Source organism: Antennarius striatus, chromosome 8 (assembly GCF_040054535.1).
Source record: "Antennarius striatus isolate MH-2024 chromosome 8, ASM4005453v1, whole genome shotgun sequence".
NCBI lineage: Eukaryota > Metazoa > Chordata > Actinopteri > Lophiiformes > Antennariidae > Antennarius > Antennarius striatus.
Genome location: NC_090783.1, coordinates 6520526 through 6542434, shown reverse-complemented (window position 1 = coordinate 6542434; position 21909 = coordinate 6520526). Strand labels below are relative to the sequence as shown.

The 21909-nt window shown below is 40.6% G+C and overlaps 1 protein-coding gene across 2 annotated transcripts in view; it reads left to right on the top strand.

The window, feature by feature from the left end:
- Positions 1-21909, top strand: part of gstcd (glutathione S-transferase, C-terminal domain containing) — a 54038-nt gene that overhangs the window by 24045 nt on the left and 8084 nt on the right. The window contains exons 5-7 of one of the 2 annotated variants that reach the window (XM_068322488.1): positions 8033-8148; positions 8431-8475; positions 9646-9774. In XM_068322488.1, coding sequence (XP_068178589.1) covers positions 8033-8148; positions 8431-8475; positions 9646-9774 — 290 coding nt within the window. Of the gene's footprint in view, positions 1-8029; positions 8149-8430; positions 8476-9645; positions 9775-21909 lie in introns of both variants that reach the window. The other variant, XM_068322487.1, reaches the window with a different exon arrangement.

The following is a 21909-nucleotide window of genomic DNA, read 5'->3' as shown; positions in this document are numbered from 1 at the left end:
ATGTGAGAGGTCAAAAGGGAATAAGCAGTCTGGTTCAAGATGATACAAAGGCAATAGTAACTCAAACAACCAGATTACCATCTCTGAATTACAACACATTGAACTTGAAGAAGATGCGCTACGGGAGCAGAAATCCACACCAGGTACCACTCCTGTCAGCGAGCAACAGGAAACTAAGACTACAGTTCACACAGACTGATTATTGTTGTTAACTATGTCCATCCCTTTATGACCACAGCGTACCCATTTTCTGATAGCTAACCTATACATTTATTTGTATCCTGAAATTTGGTTTTGTCTTTCTTATTGAGCTCCAAAAGAGTTTTTTAGGTGGGAAGGGTTACTTTAAATTTTCCTTGTCCATTTTACTTCTGCTGAACTGCAGCATGTAGGGAAACAGCACTTCAGTCATTCAGTCACGTTTAACACAAGGCAGCATTTTGACATAATTATTATATTAGCTAGCTCATCGCCAGTTGCCCACATTCAGTTAATGTATAACTCTCATGTCAGCAGGTTCATTTTTCTGTTTGCTTTAGTTTAGCACCCCTCCAGCCAGTAAAAGTAGGACTTGCTGCATTTGTACTTTAATGACATGACATGCTGTGCATTGTTGTCAGAGCTTGCCTCCAAATAAAAATATTGTTGTTCCTGAGATGGACTGAAAAAGGTCAATCTGATCCTTTTTAAACGGGATGCCAGTGCATTCGCGACTGGAGAATCCAGCCGTTGGACACAAGCCGATCAGATGCCTCACACAAGTCAGGATCAGAAAAGAATGCCCCCACACACACGCACACACACCATGGTGTAAAAGAACTTATATATACTGTATAGTGTGGCCAGCATGTCAAGAGTGTTTGGAGACAGCTGAGGACTGAGAAGTGATTTGTTTTCCTATAACAACATCATTAAGAAGAAGCAAATACCAAAATGAGTTATAGGCCCTTTGAAGCGATCAACTAAACACAGCTGTACTGAAGAATGAGGCTTACTAAGCAAAGTGTTTAACTCTTCCAAACAGACTTGACGAATACCTCATGAAGGGAAGACACACAGGATATGAAGAGTAACCGTAGTTGAACACAAAGAAACCATACTGCTGTCCTCCCCCCATGCTGTCAGAGGGAATGGTATCGTCATTGTATTAGAAAGTGGACCCACCTTTAGCCACACCCTCAGCCACATATTTTGCTGACTTAGGAAAAGCAATCAGTACAATTTTAAACCAACAAGCAGTACGACAAAACATTTTATCACCATCAAGTTAATTCGTGTCGAAGTTCTAAGTAACCAGTACTAAACCTAGCACAGTAATTAAATAATTTTTTTGACTGTAAATGAAATGGCGTGGGAAACATAACTGCACAAGCTGTGCCCCTTTATCACTTTAAAACTGAATGTAGGTTTTTGAAGAAGGTCTCATTTTAATTGTGTGTATTTAAGTCTTCGTTTTGTTATTTGCTTTCAGCTTGTAGGTGTGGAAGGCGTGACAAATTTTCTTAACATGACTGTCTCTTTGAGAGCATGAACTTGATACTGTCAAAAGGAAAACCTTTAACTGAACATATTTTCAAAATGTCAATGCCGATCCATGATTTCATTCAACGTGAGATTTTAAAGTTACAATTCGTCAATTTTTGATAGAAGCATCTTTATTTTGTAACTGCCAGCAGCTTTGCCTGTGTTAGATTTGATAGTCTAACATTCAAATGGTCTTAATTATCTAACCCTCAGATTGTTTACGGCCAACTCTTTCTGGGACATTTTTGCAGTAAACATCTCAAGATATGTAATATGTTATAATTGACAGTGTATGTGTCTTTGAACACCATCTCATTTAATGGTTTTATTTATTTTCATGACCATTTATACTGTAGATTCTCAATCAAGAAGAAAGATGAAATACACTTTATCTCCAGAGGGAAATTATTCTTTCCACTCTTTTTTAATTTTTAAATCTACACATATATGTACACGCCACTGCGCGCACAACACACACACACACACACACACACACACACACACACACACACACACACACACACACACACACACACACACACACACACACACACACACACACACATTGGACAGAAGGTATACAAATAGGGAGAGGGTGATGGCAGAGCAGCTATGTTGCGTTATGCCCAATGAGCAACTTCTTGGGGGTGCTGCCTTGCTCAAGGGCACCTCAGCAGTGCTCAGGAGGTGCACTGGCACCTCTCCAACTGCCAGTTCACACTCCATTATTTTCGTCCTCCGGGGTCTTGACATGGCCACCTTCCGATCTCTAGCACAAGACCCAGGGGGCTGAACTACTGCTGCCCCCACTCCTGAAAGCATCAAAACTATGGATGAAAACATGGTATTATATAGTAGACTAAGTGTTGCTGGCATTTTGGCCAGGTTTGGTTTTATGAAAGGTTTCATTCAGTCCATTATAGCTGAACCTGGAGATCAGTTGCCACTCAGGAGACCTTTTTCTTTAAAAATAAAGAAAAAATATTGAATGAGCATTAGCAACAGCTTTCCAAAATGATACAATCTGAGCTTTTGAAGTCAAAATTTAAAGACATTATCTGAACTGAACCAGCTTTTCTTATGTTTGCTCTTTAAACCTGCATAACCATGAGATGTTAGCTGTCAGAGCCTGGAGGGGCTCCCAATACCAAACCAGTGTGTTTACATTCTAATCTATGTGATGGAGCTGCTTGATAAGGTCTGGGCACTTCTGCAGCATCAGGGGGAAAAGGAGGCGATCGGGGCTTATTGTGTGCAGCAGCAGTCGTAGGCACCTTTTAGCAATCGAGGGCATGCAGGCTAATAGATCCTCAATCTTCCTCAATGATCCAGCTGCAGCAAATTTTTTCTTTGCTGAGCAATGAAAGATGTCAAGGTTGTGTCAACCTGCTGGAAAAACAAAGACGTTGTTTCCGAGGTATCGATACTCTTAAGTGATAGTGTCATCTCTGACTGTGCCAATAATTAACTTTGTGGAGTGGTGTCCGTGCCCGTGTTCATAATAAACACCACAGCCCCCATCACCATATTCTACACCAGCCTCATATCCTGAGTTAAACACACAGAACAGGTCAAGAAAACATATGCAGCAGCAAGAAAGTAATTAATTTCTAATTGCAAATTAACCTTTTTTTTGTGATTGGCCGGTGCATACAGGGCATATATGATAAATCACTTCCAATGCCAGGCAAAGCTAAACATTCACATAATGATGTGATTATGTTGCATTAAAATTAAAATATCTTCATCATATCTTCAAAAATGGAGGCTTCAGTTTGAAAAGATTATTTAAATAGTTTAAGGAATTTTTTTTTTACATTTTGTACAGCTTAAAAGAAAGATAATGTGTTTCTTAATTGCTAAAAAATTGATCATGAGTCTTGTACATTAAGTTTGGAGTGAGTCAAGACAGAGGACGGGCGAAGAGTTAATGTCCACCTCTTGCTGGTGGAACATTAATGCGGTTTCCCCTCTGGGCTTTGTAAGACTATGGAGGGTGGATCTCAGAACCTTGATGAGTGGCCAGGCTTTTTGCCTCAGTCTTGTTGACTTCTAAAACAAGCCCACGAATCAGACCAGTAAAATGCAACACCAAGCTTTGGCTCTGCTGTAAATACAAACTAAAATTACACACCCAACAGACTGTAATCAAGAATCAATTTCCATTAATGGCTTTCTGCCTCTCATCAGTCATAAAACTTTGACTGAAAAAAGACATTGCTTCAAATATTGTATTGTTTGTAGCCCATGAGGTTGCAGATTCCATCAGTGATAAATAGCTGCATATGACTATAGATTGCACTGTAAACTATTATTTTAACTTAATTATTACTTCCATTTTCAGTTGTGAAAATCATAGAGAACACAAGTTTACCTGATTGCTGCTCTGTTCTGATGTGGGGTTTTTTTATATTCTTTATAACAGAGGATGGGGGTTCTGACTGCTTGGATAGCAGTCAGAATTTAAAAAATATATACCTATATATTTCTGGGTCCCATTCGCATCTAAGTTATTAATGGAAAATAGATTTCTTTCTGACTAAATGACAAGTGCAGAAATGCTTGTGATTTATTTGGCTTGAAGAAAATCGTTCTAGTTGATCTAATGGGTAACCCCCCCCCCCGCGCTGCAGTTAGATGGCTGTCTGTCTGAGCTCTGTGAATTACACTGTCTGTGATTGTTTCTCTTCTTTTAGCTGCTAAATAAGGATTTTACTATTTTGCAGTTTACAACTGTTCTGTCACGTAACTGGAACTTTATTCAGGTGTCGTGGTTGTATTTATTACATTCTGCTTCAAAGCGGTGATGTATTGTAATTGTCAGTGATCGTGTTTGTCAGTCCGTTCGTTAGTCTACTAAATATCTTTGCAACCGTTGCAGATAGAAGGATGAAACTAAAAGCACATTACTTGGGCAGCAAAGGGGATGAAAATGTGATGATGACCTTGAGAAAACTAGGTGAAGGTCAAAATTCAACTTTTGTACACTCAGGAACTGGATAAGATACAGTAGAAAGACAAGGGAGAAGGCCAGTGTGAGTAAGACCATAGATCAAAGCTAGTGCTTTGATTGACCTATACACTAGCTTTGTTCTATGGTCTTACACTGTCCTCCATATGCACTAGTCTATGCACTGGTCAAGCACTACTTTCAGGGTACCTTGTTGCCATTGCAAGGCTAATAATGAACAGATTTGGTTATTCTTCACCTGACAACTTTGGAATCATTAATCCATGAAGTGATTTAGTTTTATGAACAGAGAGGCCATCCTTCAATGAGAGGGCCTTGCCTCTTGTCCCACATTGATAAATATTCCTCCTCCCCTGGTGACTATCAACTTGGATGTTGATAGCTGTGACAGAGACATTACCGCTGCATTAAATTTATTTCACACTTGAAGGGTAACAGCTGTGACAGGACTATCTGTAGTGTTACAGGGAAGGTTCCCATGTATATTATATATATACAGTATATATACTGTATATAGTCCTCCAAAGGTCATTTCTGGAGTTTCCTATAGAACCTTTGTATTTCATTTAAATATAACAGATTGTGGCAGAATTTTGTCAGAAACATTGTTTCCAGAGGTCTTATTTTTTCCCATATCATAATGTCTGAGCTGAATCAATAAGCCAGTGATGTTGTATTCCTCGCCATGTGTTTTTTGCTTCCAGAGTTGTTCCTCACATTAACCCCAAAGCAAAGCCTTCTTGAGGGGAGAGATGTGGGATCTCTTTACCTCAAGGCATCAACCTACACTTCTTGCACCAGAAACTGGCTTCCTCTCTTTTCAGACTGTTTCCTCCTCCTCCTCCTCCTCCTCTTCATTTGTCTCCTACAGACTCTCATTGTTATGACTACAGCTATATCAGAAATTTGTGTTGCAAACAGGACTATATAATATTGGAAGAAATACAAATGGATTGTACAATGTTTTATTTCTGCAACATACAGTATATTGCAATATGAAAAGTAAAAGACATTCCATCAGATCTGTTTTCAGAAATACAGAACTTTAAAAGTTGTTCTGCTGATGCATCATCAGTCGAAGCGTTCAGCCTTTGTAGAACACATCCCTTAAACCTCCCCAGTAGGTTGGTTCTATAAGGATTTGTGCATTCACTCTATGTTAAGATATACAGAAAATACATGCTCCATTTTGAGGCAGGCTCATTAAAGTAATACCTGACAGAGGCGCCTGGATGTTTTGCTCCTCTGAAATACCTATACAGTTGTGATTGGACAAAAATATGACTTGTCCAGAAATAATAGTCTCGATCTTAATAGAGTAGAATAAGGATACCCAACACTGTTGCTATTAAATCTATAATGAGGATGATTTCAACTGTGTTGCAAGTGAAAGCCAGCAAAAATCACATGTTAAATATTTATAAGCCACTTAGTGTATCCGCACTTTAAAGGTATGTGCTGTAATGTAAAAAGAACGGTCTAAGTAAAACCTATAATGAGTTTTCAGAGGGAAATAAAAGTTCCCTTCTGGGATTGATGTTTCAGGTCATCTAGTATTGATAGCAGTAATAAAATATTAAACTATAACTATTTGTATCTTTAATTAAGATATCGATTTTTGCTCACACTTTTCTTCCTACCAAAGCATTTCCAAAACAGAAATTAGATTTTCGACTGTGTTTTAAATTTCAACTGTGTTTCAATTTGTCTGCTGAAAAATTAAAGTTAATAAAGCTGCATAAAGTTCACTTTTTTAAAGTCAAGATTTGTTCCTTTAAAGCCAATGAAAGGTTCAGTCTTCTCTAGCGTGTTCTTTCTAAAACCTATTTCACTATCGCTCTTTTCCCTCAAACCAAATTAAAAACTGAAATTGAAAACAAAGCGGTCAACTGACATTGGTTTAGGTTCTGTGCTGCCACCCACTCAGTCCTGTGGAAGCGATGGGTTCATACTGGAGCTGTGTGCTGACCTTTCACCAGACAAAAAGCTGTTGAGTAGAAAGGCTGGAAGTCAATCTCACAAATACTGTGTGAGTCAGTTATTACAATTTTATACAAAGATCACTTCATACACCTTTTAGACTTCATTCATGTTAAGACTCATGACTGACTGGTCAAACAACATGAATGTGTCTAAAACAGTTGTTCAACCTTTACTAAAAATTTTTGACTCTTTGTGTGACCTCAAACACATACTTGATTTTGAAGTGAACATACGAATGAATTAGCTACAAATCGAGTCATTAAGTTGAAAGTGAATCTTGATAATGACATTCATCCCTTGGACTCTGTCTTCAGTTCAGTATCATTGCTATTGTCATTTTTGTCCTCATCCATGTACCGATAGGAGTTTGGTCAGGGACAGGTTTTTGTTTTTGTTTTTTGGCTAGGTGTCCCATATCCTCTGTTTATATTGTATATTCAGCCAATTACAGGTGGCATTATTGAAAATTTAGAGTTGCAAACTTCCTACGGCAGCAATATCAGCACAAAAACTATGCACCAGGAGCATCATGGAATGGGGTTCATGGCCCAGCGCTGCAGGCAAGCCTCACATCAAAAGCACAATACCAAACATTGAGTACAGCAGTGTAAATCATGTCACCACAGCACTGGAGTAGTGGAAACTTTTTGTATGGAGTGAAAAGTCATGCTTCTCCACCCAGCAGTTTGATGGAAGAGTCTGGGTATGGCAGACATCAGGATGCTAGGAGAATGTCCGCTGTCTGATCACATTCTATTTGCTATAAAGACTATAAAGTAGAGGAGTCTTAACGGCATGAGATTGTTTTTCAAGGGTTTTCAAGGCTCCACACTTTTGTTCCACTAATTCTGTATTTTAGACAGTTCCTTGCCATTCTAAAATCTAAATTTTTCAGACCTCTGCATTGAAACATCTCTGGAGCATGGTTCCTCTCCTCCAACTCATCCGTTTTGTACAAAGCACGATGAGCTGGACAGCGTAGAAACCACGTTTTTCTGATGAATCAGTTGTGTGGATATGGGGATGTGACTCGGAAGTAAATGAAACACAAATCACTCCAGATTTATGGACAGGTGACGACATCAGCTCAGCGCATCAACAACCTACTGCTGACGTGAGGCGCCAGAAGGCAGAGTAGAAAATGCAGGAGCCTGAAATGTGCTTTGAGTTAATGGGGTACACGCTGCTGTGCGAGCACTATGTACCCACAAAGAGGAGGACATTCGATTATGGCTTTGAGGCTTGCTCTCGATGATGTAGAAAGATTGTTTGTCGTCCCTTGTTGGCAATTGGCTGGAAACCATTACCTGCACTGGCTGGTTGTAAATCAAAATCTGAACAGTGAAGGCATGAACCAGTTGCTCACTCAAGAAAAAGAAACTAACCAAAAAATCATGATAAACCATTACTGTGAATTTTAAGAAGCATGTTATGGTCTTATCTTTAAAAACTTAATTACAATTAGTTATTACTGAAAAAGAAAATAGGGGGGGGGGGGGGGGATCAGCCACATTGTAATAGACTTCCCTTTGTGCTTGTTCCTGTCTTTAGCAGGAGAAATGTCAGATGTCCGTGCTGTCCGGAAGAGGCAACAGCTGAACAACTTGGTTGCGATGGTTATAGAGCTAGCCAGGCCAGGACACATCATAGTGGATTTCTGCAGTGGAACGGTATGTGAACTCAGCCAACATTTCGGCTCTGCATGCATATTTATCAGTTCAGCTGACCGTGACCACATTACACTTCTGCTCCATTAGTAGCCAGCTGATTTGAAGTGCTGCCCTCTGATGTTCTTTGTCTATCTTTAAATGCGTTTTGTTGTAGGCTGATCCTCACAGGTAGAAGGGACAATGTGAAAATGCTTAGGGGGTAATACTTGGTCTGAAATGGCGTAACTCTGAAAAGGTTGTGTTTGTGTGCTGTGATTCTATTTTCTTCATTCTGTTTTGCAGGGACATGTAGGAATTCTTCTGGCTCACACATTTCCACATTGCCAGGTAACTTTTTTTTTGTTTGGGCACAAAAGCATTTTTATTATTATTATGGCTTTTATATAAGATTTATAGGTCTCTTTTGTTGAGACCAGACTGTCCTTGGTTCTCTGTTTGTTATAGTGACTAAAGCACCAAAAATACAAAAAACCCTTTACAGATCATGTTTGGTTTGTCAGTTCTGCGTTCCTGTAGAAACAAGGCAATACAACCAGTGGGTACAACGTGAAGATGGTAAAATGATCAAAACATAGTGTTAAATATTATATTCTTTTTCAAACTGTAGATTCCATAAATCCTACATCCTGAATGAACCTTTAACTCTTACAGCCCTATGATCACGCCCCTTTGATCAGATCACATGATGTTTTTAAACTATTTTAAACCATGGATTGCTGTGCGCATGTTTCCGCGACAGTATAGATGAAACCGATTGCAGCCGATTGACCCCGGAAAACCGGAGATATGATTGTTTACATTTGATCTAAGACAAGCGGATCAAATGGCTTCTTATAATCAGATGGCAGGCGCCGTATTTCTGTCCATGTAGTCGCCATCGCACAAGCGGTGACGCATGTATATACGTGATTCGAACATGTCTTGTGATTCGTTAATTTTGTCACATGATGCAAACATCTCTCGCAATCCGTGCATTTTACCTCTGTCTTATTTTGAAAAACTCCTTTGAAGAGTGGCACAAGTGACACAAACTGTATATAATTATGTTAGAAGCCTATGGCAGCCTTTTTTGAGTTTGAAATCAAATTGATGAGCATGTTTTTGGTTTATATGTGGAATAAAATACAATTTGTTCCATTTTCAAATTTGACTGTGTGTCTATTTTGCCCCAAAAAACTCCTTTGAAGAGTGGTATAAGGGACACAAACTGTATATAATTATGTTATGTGGTATATAGAGACAAATATCAAAGGTACCAAAACCGGCCAAAATAGGTCAGGGGTTAAAGACCAAAAAAATGAACAATCCCATATAATTGTTTTTAATAACCAAATTTATGTGCTTATTGTTCATTTTGAGCATTTGTTGATTTTTTTAAAAAGCTTTTGAGAATTGCCTAGTGTTGCCCTGCTTTTGCGTTTATTCTTGCTCATTTTGCATTGTCTGACAAAAAGTGGCACTTATATACTCCATGCACATTTCTGTCTTTTATTCAAGGTCATCTTAATAGAGAACAAAGAAGAGTCCTTGATCAGGGCCCAGAATCGGAGCTTTGAGCTCGGTCTGGAAAACATCAACTTCATTCAAGCCAATTTGGACTACTTCACCGGATCCTTTCATATTGGGGTGAGCATGAGTACTCCTCTAATTTTTAATTCAGTGTTCAAGCTTTTTCTAATTTTTGTTGTAAATGAAACCTTTGCAAAGAAAAAGTTTGTGATGCACAAATGAAATGAAATGTTCAATCATTGCAACCTGATAATTGTTTAAATTATGAATAGTCACAATAGAAATTTCACTGTATAATATTTTTATGCTATGGTAATTAGTGTATCAGAACTGTCTTGGCAGCATTGTGTTCATATGTTCTGTTCCCAAGTGTACAGGAGGTAATTTGCCTTGTTTGTGTTTAATAATAATCCACAATTTACGTATTAGAGTTCTGAAGCAATTTACCTTGCTTTACATGATAGCTTTCATTCTGCCAAAGAGAAAATGTAATTAGCAATAACCTTTGGTGTGTTGACTCTAAAATAAAGAAGAAAATGCTCTTTTATCAGTTGAAATACTGGGCTTGCACTGGAAGCTAGTATGACTAAGCCACTGTGGCTCAGTGTAAACGAATTGAGCAAGCCACAAAAAGCCCCATTCTGTGTCCAAGACAGCAGCTTGCTATAATAGCAAGTAAAACTTACAAGTAAACATTGAGTAATACCAAGAATTAAATTTATTAAATCAAAGTGTCTAAGTCAAAGTTAAAATGTCTTCTAGTCCACGTAAAACTTACAAGTAAACATCGAGTAATATTTTGTATGACTGTATCTTCACAACCTCTTCTTCTTTTCCTTTCGGCTTGTCCCTTCAGGGGTTGCCACAGCGAATCAATTGCCTCTATCTAACCCTGTCCTTTGCATCCTCTTCTCTCACACCAACTACCTTCATGTCCTCCCTCATTACATCCATAAACCTCTTCTTTGGTCTTCCTCTGGGCCTCCTGCCTGGCAGTTCAAAACTCAGCATCCTTCTACCAATGTATTCACTATCTCTCCTCTGGACATGTCCAAACCATCTCAGTCTGGCCTCTCTGACTTTGTCTCCAAAACCTCTAACATGTGCTGTCCCTCTGATGTACTCATTCCTGATCCTATCCTTCCTGGTCACTCCCAGAGAGAACCTCAGCATCTTCATCTCTGCTACCTCCAGCTCTGTCTCCTGTCTTTTCCTCAGTGACACTGTCTCTAGACCAAACAACACCGCTGGTCTCACCACAGTTTTGTACACCTTTCCTTTCATCTTAGCTGAAACTCTTCTATCACACATCACACCTGACACTTTTCTCCACCCGTTCCATCCTGCCTGTACACGCTTCCTCACCTCTTTTCCAGACTCTCCATTGCTCTTGACTGTTGACCCTAAGTACTAAAAATCCTCCACCTTCTTGATCTCTTCTCCCTGTAACCTCACTCTTCCACTTGGGTCCCTCTCATTCACACACATGTATTCTGTCTTACTGCAGCTAACCTTCATTCCTCTCCTTTCCAGGACAAACCTCCTCCTCTCTAGCTTCTCCACCTCTTCCCTGCTCTCACTGCAGATCACAATGTCATCTGCAAACAGCATACCCATGGAGATTCCTGTCTAACCTCATCTGTCAGCCTGTCCATCACCATAGCGAACAAGAAGGGGCTCAGATCTGATCCCTGATGGAGTCCCACCTCCACCTTGAACCCCTCTGTCACACCTACAGCACACCTCACCACTGTCTTACAGTCCTCATACATGTCCTGCACCGTTCTAACATACTTCTCTGCCACTCCAGACTTCCTCATACAATACCACAGTTCCTTTCTGGGCACCCTGTCATAAGCTTTCTCCAGATCTACAAAACACAATGCAGCTCCCTCTGGCCTTCTCTGTACTTCTCTATCAACATCCTCAAAGCAAATACTGCATCTGTAGTACTCTGTTTTTGTATGAAACCATACTGCTGCTCACAAATGTTGACTTCTGCCCTTAGTCTAGCTTCCACTACTCTTTCTCATAACTTCATTGTATGGCTCATCAGCTTTATTCCTCTGTAGTTGCCACAACTCTGCACATCTCCCTTGTTCTTAAAAATGGGCACCAGCACACTTCTCCTCCATTCCTCAGGCATCTTCTCACTATCTAAGATCCTGTTGAACAACCCAGTCAGAAACTCTACTGCTACCTCTCGTAGACACTTCCAAACATCTACAGGTATATCATCAGGACCGACTGCCTTTCCACTCTTCATCCTCTTCAGTGCCCTCCTCACCTCATCTTGACTAATCTTTGCTACATCCTGGTCCACAACAGTCACCTGTTCTAGTCTTTGTTGACTCTAATTTTTCACGTTCATCAATTCTTCAAAGTACTCTTTCCATCTTCCCATCACACTACTGGCACCTGTTAATAGGCTTCCATCCCTATCTTTAATCACCCTAACCTGCGGCACGTCCTTCCCATCTCTGTCTTGCCAACTGGTATAGATCAGTCTCCCCCTCCTTACTGTCCAACCTAGCATACAAGTCATCATAAGCTTCTTGTTTGGCCTTTGCTACCTCTACCTTCACCTTACGCTGCATCTCCCTGTACTCCTGTCTACTCTCCTCAGTCCTCTCAGTGTCCCACTTCCTCTTAGCTAACCTCTTTCTCTGTATACACTCCTGTACCTCCTCATTCCACCACCAAGTCTCCTTATCTACTTTCCTTCCAGATGACACACCAAGTACTCACCTACCTGTCTCCCTGATCACATTAGCTGTAGTTTCCCAGTCATCTGGAAGCATCTCCTGACCACCCAGAGCCTGTCTTAACTCCTTCCTTAAAGTCATGCAACACTTTCTTTTTTAGCTTCCACCATTTCGTCTTCTGCTCTGCCTTTTCCCTCTTCATCTTCCTCACCACCAGAGACTTCCTACACACCACCATCCTATGCTGTTTGGCTACACTCTCGCCTACCACAACTTTGCAGTCACTGATCTCCTTCAGGTTACACCGTCTACACAAGATGTAATCTACCTGTGCGCATACCACTACTCTTATAGGTCACCCTATGTTCCTGCCTCTTCTGGAAGAAAGTATTCATTATAGCCATTTTCATCCTTTTTGCAAAGTCAACTACCATCTGTCCTTCTTCGTTCCTCTCCTGGATACCAAACCTGCCCATCACCTCCTTATCACCTCTGTTTCCTGCACCAACATGTCCATTGAAGTCTGCACCAATGACAACTCTCTCACTTCTAGGTATGCTCTGCATCACTTCATCAAAGTCCAGCCAGAATTTCTCCTTCTCCTCCAGCTCACATCCTACCTGTGGAGCATACCCACTAACAACGTTGAACATCACACCTTTGATTTCTAGCTTCAGACTCATCACTCTATCTGACACTCTTTTTACTTCCAGGACATTCCTAACAAACTCCTCCTTCAAGATAACTCCTACTCCATTTCTCTTCCCATCTACACCATGATAGAACAACTTGAACCCTGCTCCTAAACTTCTAGCCTTGCTACCTTTCCACCTGGTCTCCTGGACACACAGTATGTCTACCTTCCTCCTATGCATCATGTCAACCAACTCTCTACCTTTTCCTGTCATAGTTCCATTATTCAACGTCCCTACTCTCAGTCATATACTCTTGGCGCTCCTCTTCTCTCTCTTCGTGCAAACACACTTCCCTCCTCTCTTCGACCAACAGTAGTCCAATTTTCACCGGCACCCTGTAGGTCAACAGCGCCGATGGCGGTCGTTGTTAACCCGGGTATCGGGTATGGAAGTCATAGGTTTGATTCGCATCTTTGATTTGGCAAAAGTTTTACACCGGATGCCCTTCCTGACGCAACCCTCTGTATTTATCCGGGCTTGGGACCGGCACAATAAGACACTGGCCTGTGTCCTTTTGTGGCTACATTTATGACTGTATCTTCACATAGTGAATGCAAATTTTCAATTGTTGGGGGGTGTAAAACGACGCTTGTTGTGGGGGTGTGTGTGGGGGATACCCCCCACAGGGGGGGCCTCCCCCGGGAAATTTTTTAGAAAATGGGGTTGTTTTCCTGCACTGTGGTGCATTCTGAGGGCAAAATCTTCTGATCAGTTTACCTACAAAAATATACACTAAAGTCAACAGTTCAAACTTAAAATCTTTATTTCTATCCTATTTTATGTAGGTATAAATGTGAGATTCAACAATTGAAGACTTGCATTCACTATGTGAAGATTCAGTCATACAAAATATTACTCAATGTTTACTTGCAAGTTTTACTTAGACTAGAAGACATTTTAAATTTGACTTTGACACTTTGATGTTAATAAATTTGATTATTGGTATTACTCAATGTTTACTTGTAAGTTTTACTTGCTATTATAGCAAGCGAGGTGAATACACGTTTACATGCATCGCTGGTTATTCCTGCCGGTCATAGGGATCAAAAGTCTAAGACTACAAAAAAGTATTGATAATATCTTTCATTTACCTTCTGATCGGTTTGTCACCACTTCTACCCCCTCTCAGCATTCACCATTTGTTGTTCAATTAGAATTTTAACACAAAATCTACTATAAAACACTCTATTCTCATTTTCTCTCGATCGATCATCCTTGCCTTGTTGTACACCAATTTGCGGGTTTAGCTTGTAAAAATAGAATCCTTTTTTCATCGGATGAAAGGAGGTCATGACCCGAGTACATATTTAGTGATCGGGAGCGTTCGGGTCACTTCGGCTATTTCCATCAGCATGCGGAAATAGCCGCATGCTATTGTTTTCTTATGTTATCACTCGGGGATTTTCGTGAGTCAAAAAAAGTTGTAAGTTTTAGACTTTTTTTCCTAAAAATAAGAACACCATTGTGGCTACACAGGCCAAAAATCTTGTAGCCACTCTGGAATTTACTTCGCCTATAGCGAAGTGGCGAATGGCTGGCGCAAGCCTAGAAATATCGCAGTCCCCGGCAATCATGACCACCATATTAAATTTGAACTTGTTGCAAAGAAAATCTTACAATTTCATGAATTTGATTGATTTTACTGCAACAAAAGGCCATAAAAGATGATTAATACTGTAAATATCCACTCCTATTTTATTGTGGTGTAGTTTAGGATTTAGCATCAGTTTAACGTTAAACTGTTGAAAAATAAATGTGAAATAGTCACATAGTCACATAGTCTATGTGACTATCTAAGATATCTAAGACTATCTAAGATATCTAAGATATCTAAGACTATCACATAGTCTATGTGACTATCTAAGACAGATAGTCACATAGTCAAACCTATGACTTCCATACCGGATCGGTCGAGGCCCGGGTTAACAACGACCGCCATCGGCGCTGTTGACCTACAGGGCGCCGGTGGAAATTGGATTACTGTTGGTCGAAGAAGGAGAGGAGGAAAGTGCGTTCGCACGAAGAAAGAGAAGAGGAACACCAAGAGTATAGGACTGAGAGTAGGGACGTTGAATGTTGGAACTATGACAGGAAAAGGTAGAGAGTTGGTTGACATGATGCAGAGGAGGAAGGTAGACATACTGTGTGTCCAGGAGACCAGGTGGAAAGGTAGCAAGGCTAGAAGTTTAGGAGCAGGGTTCAAGTTGTTCTATCATGGTGTAGATGGGAAGAGAAACGGAGTAGGAGTTATCTTGAAGGAGGAGTTTGTTAGGAATGTCCTGGAGGTAAAAAGAGTGTCAGATAGAGTGATGAGTCTGAAGCTAGAAATAGAAGGTGTGATGTTCAATGTTGTTAGCGGGTATGCTCCACAGGTAGGATGTGAGCTGGAGGAGAAGGAGAAATTCTGGTCGGACCTTGATGAAATGATGCAGAGCATGCCTAGAAGTGAGAGAGTTGTCATTGGAGCAGACTTCAATGGACATGTTGGTGCAGGAAACAGAGGTGATGAGGAGGTGATGGGCAGGTTTGGTATCCAGGAGAGGAACGCAGAAGGACAGATGGTAGTTGACTTTGCAAAAAGGATGGAAATGGCTGTAGTGAATACTTTCTTCCAGAAGAGGCAGGAACATAGAGTGACTTATAAGAGTGGCGGTAGGAGCACACAGGTAGACTACATCTTGTGTAGACGGTGTAACCTGAAAGAGATCAGTGACTGCAAAGTAGTGGTAGGTGAGAGTGTAGCCAAACAGCATAGGATGGTGGTGTGTAGGATGACTCTGGTGGTGAGGAAGATGAAGAGGGCAAAGGCAGAGCAGAAGACGAAATGGTGGAAGCTGAAAAAGGAAGAGTGTTGTATGACTTTTAGGAAGGAGTTAAGACAGGCTCTGGGTGGTCAGGAGGTGCTTCCAGATGACTGGACAACTACAGCTAATGTGATCAGGGAGACAGGTAGGAGAGTACTTGGTGTGTCATCTGGAAGGAAAGTAGATAAGGAGACTTGGTGGTGGAATGAGGAGGTACAGGAGTGTATACAGAGAAAGAGGTTAGCCAAGAGGAAGTGGGACACTGAGAGGACTGAGGAGAGTAGACAGGAGTACAGGGAGATGCAGCGTAAGGTGAAGGTAGAGGTAGCAAAGGCCAAACAAGAAGCTTATGATGACTTGTATGCTAGGTTGGACAGTAAGGAGGGAGAGACTGATCTATACCGGTTGGCAAGACAGAGAGATAGAGATGGGAAGGACGTGCAGCAGGTTAGGGTGATTAAGGATAGGGATGGAAGCCTATTGACAGGTGCCAGTAGTGTGATGGGAAGATGGAAAGAGTACTTTGAAGAGTTGATGAACGTGGAAAATGAGAGGGAACAAAGACTAGAAGAGGTGACTGTTGTGGACCAGGATGTAGCAAAGATTAGTCAGGATGAAGTGAGGAGGGCATTGAAGAGGATGAAGAGTGGAAAGGCAGTCGGTCCTGATGATATACCTGTAGAGGTATGGAAGGGTCTAGGAGAGGTGGCGGTAGAGTTTCTGACTGGGTTGTTCAACAGGATCTTAGATAGTGAGAAGATGCCTGAGGAATGGAGGAGAAGTGTGCTGGTGCCCATTTTTAAGAACAAGGGAGATGTGCAGAGTTGTGGCAACTACAGAGGAATAAAGCTGATGAGCCATACAATGAAGTTATGGGAAAGAGTAGTGGAAGCTAGACTAAGGGCAGAAGTGAACATTTGTGAGCAGCAGTATGGTTTCATGCCAAAAAAGAGTACTACAGATGCAGTATTTGCTCTGAGGATGTTGATAGAGAAGTACAGAGAAGGCCAGAGGGAGCTGCATTGTGTTTTTGTAGATCTGGAGAAAGCTTATGACAGGGTGCCCAGAGAGGAACTGTGGTATTGTATGAGGAAGTCTGGAGTGGCAGAGAAGTATGTTAGAACGGTGCAGGACATGTATGAAGACTGTAAGACAGTGGTGAGGTGTGCTGTAGGTGTGACAGAGGAGTTCAAGGTGGAGGTGGGACTGCATCAGGGATCAGCTCTGAGCCCCTTCTTGTTTGCCATGGTGATGGACAGGCTGACAGACGAGGTTAGACAGGAATCTCCATGGACTATGATGTTTGCAGATGACATTGTGATCTGTAGTGAGAGCAGGGAACAGGTGGAGGAGAAGCTAGAGAAGTGGAGGTTTGTCCTGGAAAGGAGAGGAATGAAGGTTAGCCGCAGTAAGACAGAGTACATGTGTGTGAATGAGAGGGACCCAAGTGGAATAGTGAGGTTAGAGGGAGAAGAGATCAAGAAGGTGGAGGATTTTAAGTACTTAGGCTCAACAGTCCAGAGCAATGGAGAGTGTGGAAAAGAGGTGAAGAAGCGTGTCCAGGCAGGATGGAACGGGTGGAGGAAAGTGTCAGGTGTGATGTGTGATAGAAGAGTTTCAGCTAAAATGAAGGGAAAGGTGTACAAAACTGTGGTGAGACCAGCGATGTTGTTTGGTCTAGAGACAGTGTCACTGAGGAAAAGACAGGAGACAGAGCTGGAGGTAGCAGAGATGAAGATGCTGAGGTTCTCTCTGGGAGTGACCAGGAAGGATAGGATCAGGAATGAGTACATCAGAGGGACAGCACATGTTAGAGGTCTTGGAGATAAAGTCAGAGAGGCCAGACTGAGATGGTTTGGACATGTCCAGAGGAGAGATAGTGAATATATTGGTAGAAGGATGCTGAGTTTTGAACTGCCAGGCAGGAGGCCTAGAGGAAGACCAAAGAGGAGGTTTATGGATGTAATGAGGGAAGACATGAAGGTAGTTGGTGTGAGAGAAGAGGATTCAAAGGACAGGGCTAGATGGAGGAAATTGATTCGCTGTGGCGACCCCTGAAGGGAAAAGCCGAAAGGAAAAGAAGAAGTCACCACGAAGTATGTGTGTGTCTGTGTGTGCGTGTGTGTGTGTGTCTGTGTCTGTGTCTGTGTGTGTGTGTGTGTGTGCATGTACGTGTAGTTAAGCCGATACCACCTTTGAATAATACTGCAGACACAACATGTGACTACTGCCTCAGACTTCACTGGGGGGTATACAGACATCATATTTTTAGTCTTAAAATATTGATGTATTTCAGAGACGCTCAGCCACTCATCACATGCTGGAGACAGTCATGTCATCGTCTCTTTTTCGAGAAGCTGAAAATGCCAAGAGGTGCCTTCTATTATTTATTTGTTTTTTTCCTTTTTGTCAGATCAGACAAGAGGGCGTTTCGTTAACTGAAGTGGAGCTTTTAATCAGAACCCTTTTAGTACTCTGCTCTTCAGCCGAGCAGCGGATTTCACTGTCCCGTCTCTGATAATCATAAGGTCAATGATATCTTCACCCAGAATATAATTGTTTGTCTATTTTTTTTTCTAATCTGCTATCCAAACATGCTTTAAGATCACTGTAAAAGAATGGCACTGAGGGTAAAACAACTATAAAGGAATCAATCATGTTTGGAAGACAAAAAGGTAATTTCTGCAGAGTGCTTGTAATAAAATTAATCAAGTCATAATTCATCACACATTTTATTTCCTTTGCCAGGACTGCTTTTTTTTTCTAAAGTTGTGTGTCCTATCTTGTAACTATGTTTAATGTTTCACCACCCCTAAAACAATAGAATAAAAGTTTTATGAGCTTTCAACTACTATGCTTGTTGAGGCAAATTAAAGGCCAGTCTTTCATACCACTCAGATGTTCCTAAACTCCCCTCATGTATTTAAAACATCCACTTTTACCTAAAGAGCTCTTCTCAAATTGATAATCATAGTCAATTTAAAGCAAATAGGTCCATAACTAACGATATCGCACACAAGCAGGACTTGTGTGATTTAAAAAATGGCATCCTCTTATCTTTTTGGAGCCTTTTAATTCTATTTGGACTCAGGCAGCATTTTGTTCTCCCATAGAAACCCTTCATCGTCTTCACTCCTGATCAGTGTTGTTATTTATCCTCCTCAGGTCATCGTGTTTCTCCCTAAAACACTTCATGGAGATTTGTCTTCCTGTTTGTGTTTCTGCCCAGTTTCTAAAAGGCCACCTTTTTGCCTGACTTAAACTCTCCCAGGGACAAATAGAGATGTATATTTACCATCTGTAATTAGCATTAGCTGTTGTCCCATCTTTGTTCCTCCGAGACCTGTCCCACTTCGCAACAAACACTTCAGATTATTTTTCTCTTCAGCATGTAGGTGTTTTGTATAGTCTAGTCAGAAACTTTTTGACTCACATAAATGATAAGATTTATGTGTGAAACAGGTGTTAAGTAAATCCGTTTTCGTCACTGGTTTATGCCGGTTTATATGTTTGAAGCCTCAGCTGTTGCCTTGGATTAGCTCCTTCCTGTATTACAGCTTTTTCTGTCAGAAGGACCAACCATTACACTGATTTCTGTTCCTGCAGGATAATACATGTACTAATTTTTAACCACATTCGTTTAATCAGACTAATTAAGTTGAGGTGTGTCTATTCTTAGACTGGTCTCCCTTTCTGCAGTTCCACATCCCAGGTGTTTAACTGACGTTGACGCTTCCTCTGCATGCGGTGTATTTATTTTAGCCTTTCTCGTACCAGATGGCGTCGCACCAGCAGACCCCAAAGGCATGGAAAGTTGTAGAGCTTGAACTTGATTTGGATTTTATTGAGTTCAGGTCCTTTATTGGTTCACCTTCAGGGTTGGATTGTCTGCAATTGATTCTATATGTTCGTTTGAACAAAAAATGCACCGACTGTTATTGCTCTAAGCATTACGTAAAATAATTATTGAGGAATTCCAATAAGACTTTTTCAGATTTAATTTTAGTGCCGATGTCCTTCAAGGAATCCAGAGTATTCGTTGTACCACTCTAGTCTGGTTCAAAGTGACAACTGATATACAAACAATAAAGAAGGAAATTTGTTGGTAATATTCGTGTGCAACAAACAAAACTGGATGAAGTGGAAAATCTAAAATATTCTACACAGAAAAGATTTTAAAACTTCTATCTCTTTTTGAAAATCTTATTTTTTCTTCTTAGACTCTAAAAAGAAAAAATAAGGTTTTCTAAGGCATACAGGCTTCCATTATTCGGTTTTTGAAGGGTATAATGACTGTACCTTCCTGTTTACTGCAAGAAATGGTTTTGACTCCAGACAAAGGTTAGACCTTGAAGAGGAGCAATTAATGAAGCTCCATTATTCCACTGATCACATTATTTAGCAGAAGGTGCAAAGTGAAACGGTCTGTCCTGTCCTCAAAAGACGGATTAATGCAGCACACAACTTTATAAATGGTTCTTGGACCTTCAGTGGTTGCATTTGATTTATGATCTCGTCTTCCAGTAAAAAGAGAGGCGTGTTCAACAACGCATTACATACATACAAATATTACATACACACGAGATGGATGTTAAAATATTTTTTGCATGTATTTTCACAATTCATTATCATTTTTGTAATTAGCAGATCACCTAACTAGGACATCATTAATATTGATTAAACAAAGACAAAAAAAATCTTGACATTGTTAAAATAATGACTTCAACAAACAAGAATTAGTAATTCATAATTAGTTATCAATACACATCAGGTTGTGTTTTATTTTCATTCAGTGCCTTTTTTTCTTGCTCAGTGTCTTTGTGTTCATGTTAAACCAGGGCTATAGGTTAAAAAATGTAATTAAGATTTACCACAGCATGACTAATGTACTACATTAAGCAGCTTGGGAAAGAGTGATGGTGTTTCTTTGTTAATTATTGTTGCTGTAAATGTGGGGGATGTAACATCATGCAGTCTTTGATAGTCTCTCCAACTAATCAGCAGGCTGAAACATGTGAAGAAAATGAGCTCAGCTTTTTCCCGATTCCATGAATAAATGCAGGAAAGAAAATTAAGTGTCAAAACGATGCCGGGATATGAAGGCAACTGATGTTAATTCCACGGTTCTTGCTTGCTGTTACAGTAGTTTCCTCGCTTGACTTTGCACTTAAGTATAACTTTTTAAAGTGAAATCAAGGATTTTCACTGATGAATAAATGCACAATGTTCCCATGGAACATTGTTCCTGTTGTTATGAATATATTTCCAGTCATAATAATGCATAGAATGTCATACACAAACACCTGATTTTCGGTTAACACCTCTAATATCTTGCAGTGCAGGTTGAGTCTACTGAGGAGACCTCGCTCTTCTCTGTGAAGTGTATCCTCTGATATTTTAGTGACTCTGTCCCAACCAGTGATGACCTTCCTCTCTGCGGCCCTGCTGTCAAGGCAACAGTCTGTGGATGCAGACCCATGATGCCAAGTGACTCTTAGAAGGCAGAAATAGAAGTTTTGAGGCAACTGCTTGAGCCATTTTAGCAATTATGGATAGATATTGCCATCAGACTGTTGATAATGCTTTTTATTTGGACCATTAACAGACAATCTATTTCACTAATGTATGCTTGAGAGGAAATCATCTATTTTATCACTATGCTTTGGATATTAAAGTCATTGCCCTTGAGGAGTAGGAAAAAAATTCTGCAGATGGACTGGATGAAAGAGCTTGTTTGAGCGCAGGCGGCCTCTAGAATTGAGTCTTTTAGTCCCTTTCCGGGGTTCAATATTTAACCACATTTCTAATGCATAGCTAGGTGTTCGTCACCATGGGCAATTTACCCATTCAGTGGGAATCCTGATGCATTCATGTCCTTTCTCCCAAAGCACTAATACAGTTTGATTGCTCTAACTCCTCTAGACTGCATCTTTGACAGCACAGATGTATTTAATGGCCGCAACCATTATGAAGTAATCAATGGGACTGATTGCATGCTCTCTGTTTTGGTCTGGCTGTTTGATCAAGAAGGATGCTAAGAAATCTTGT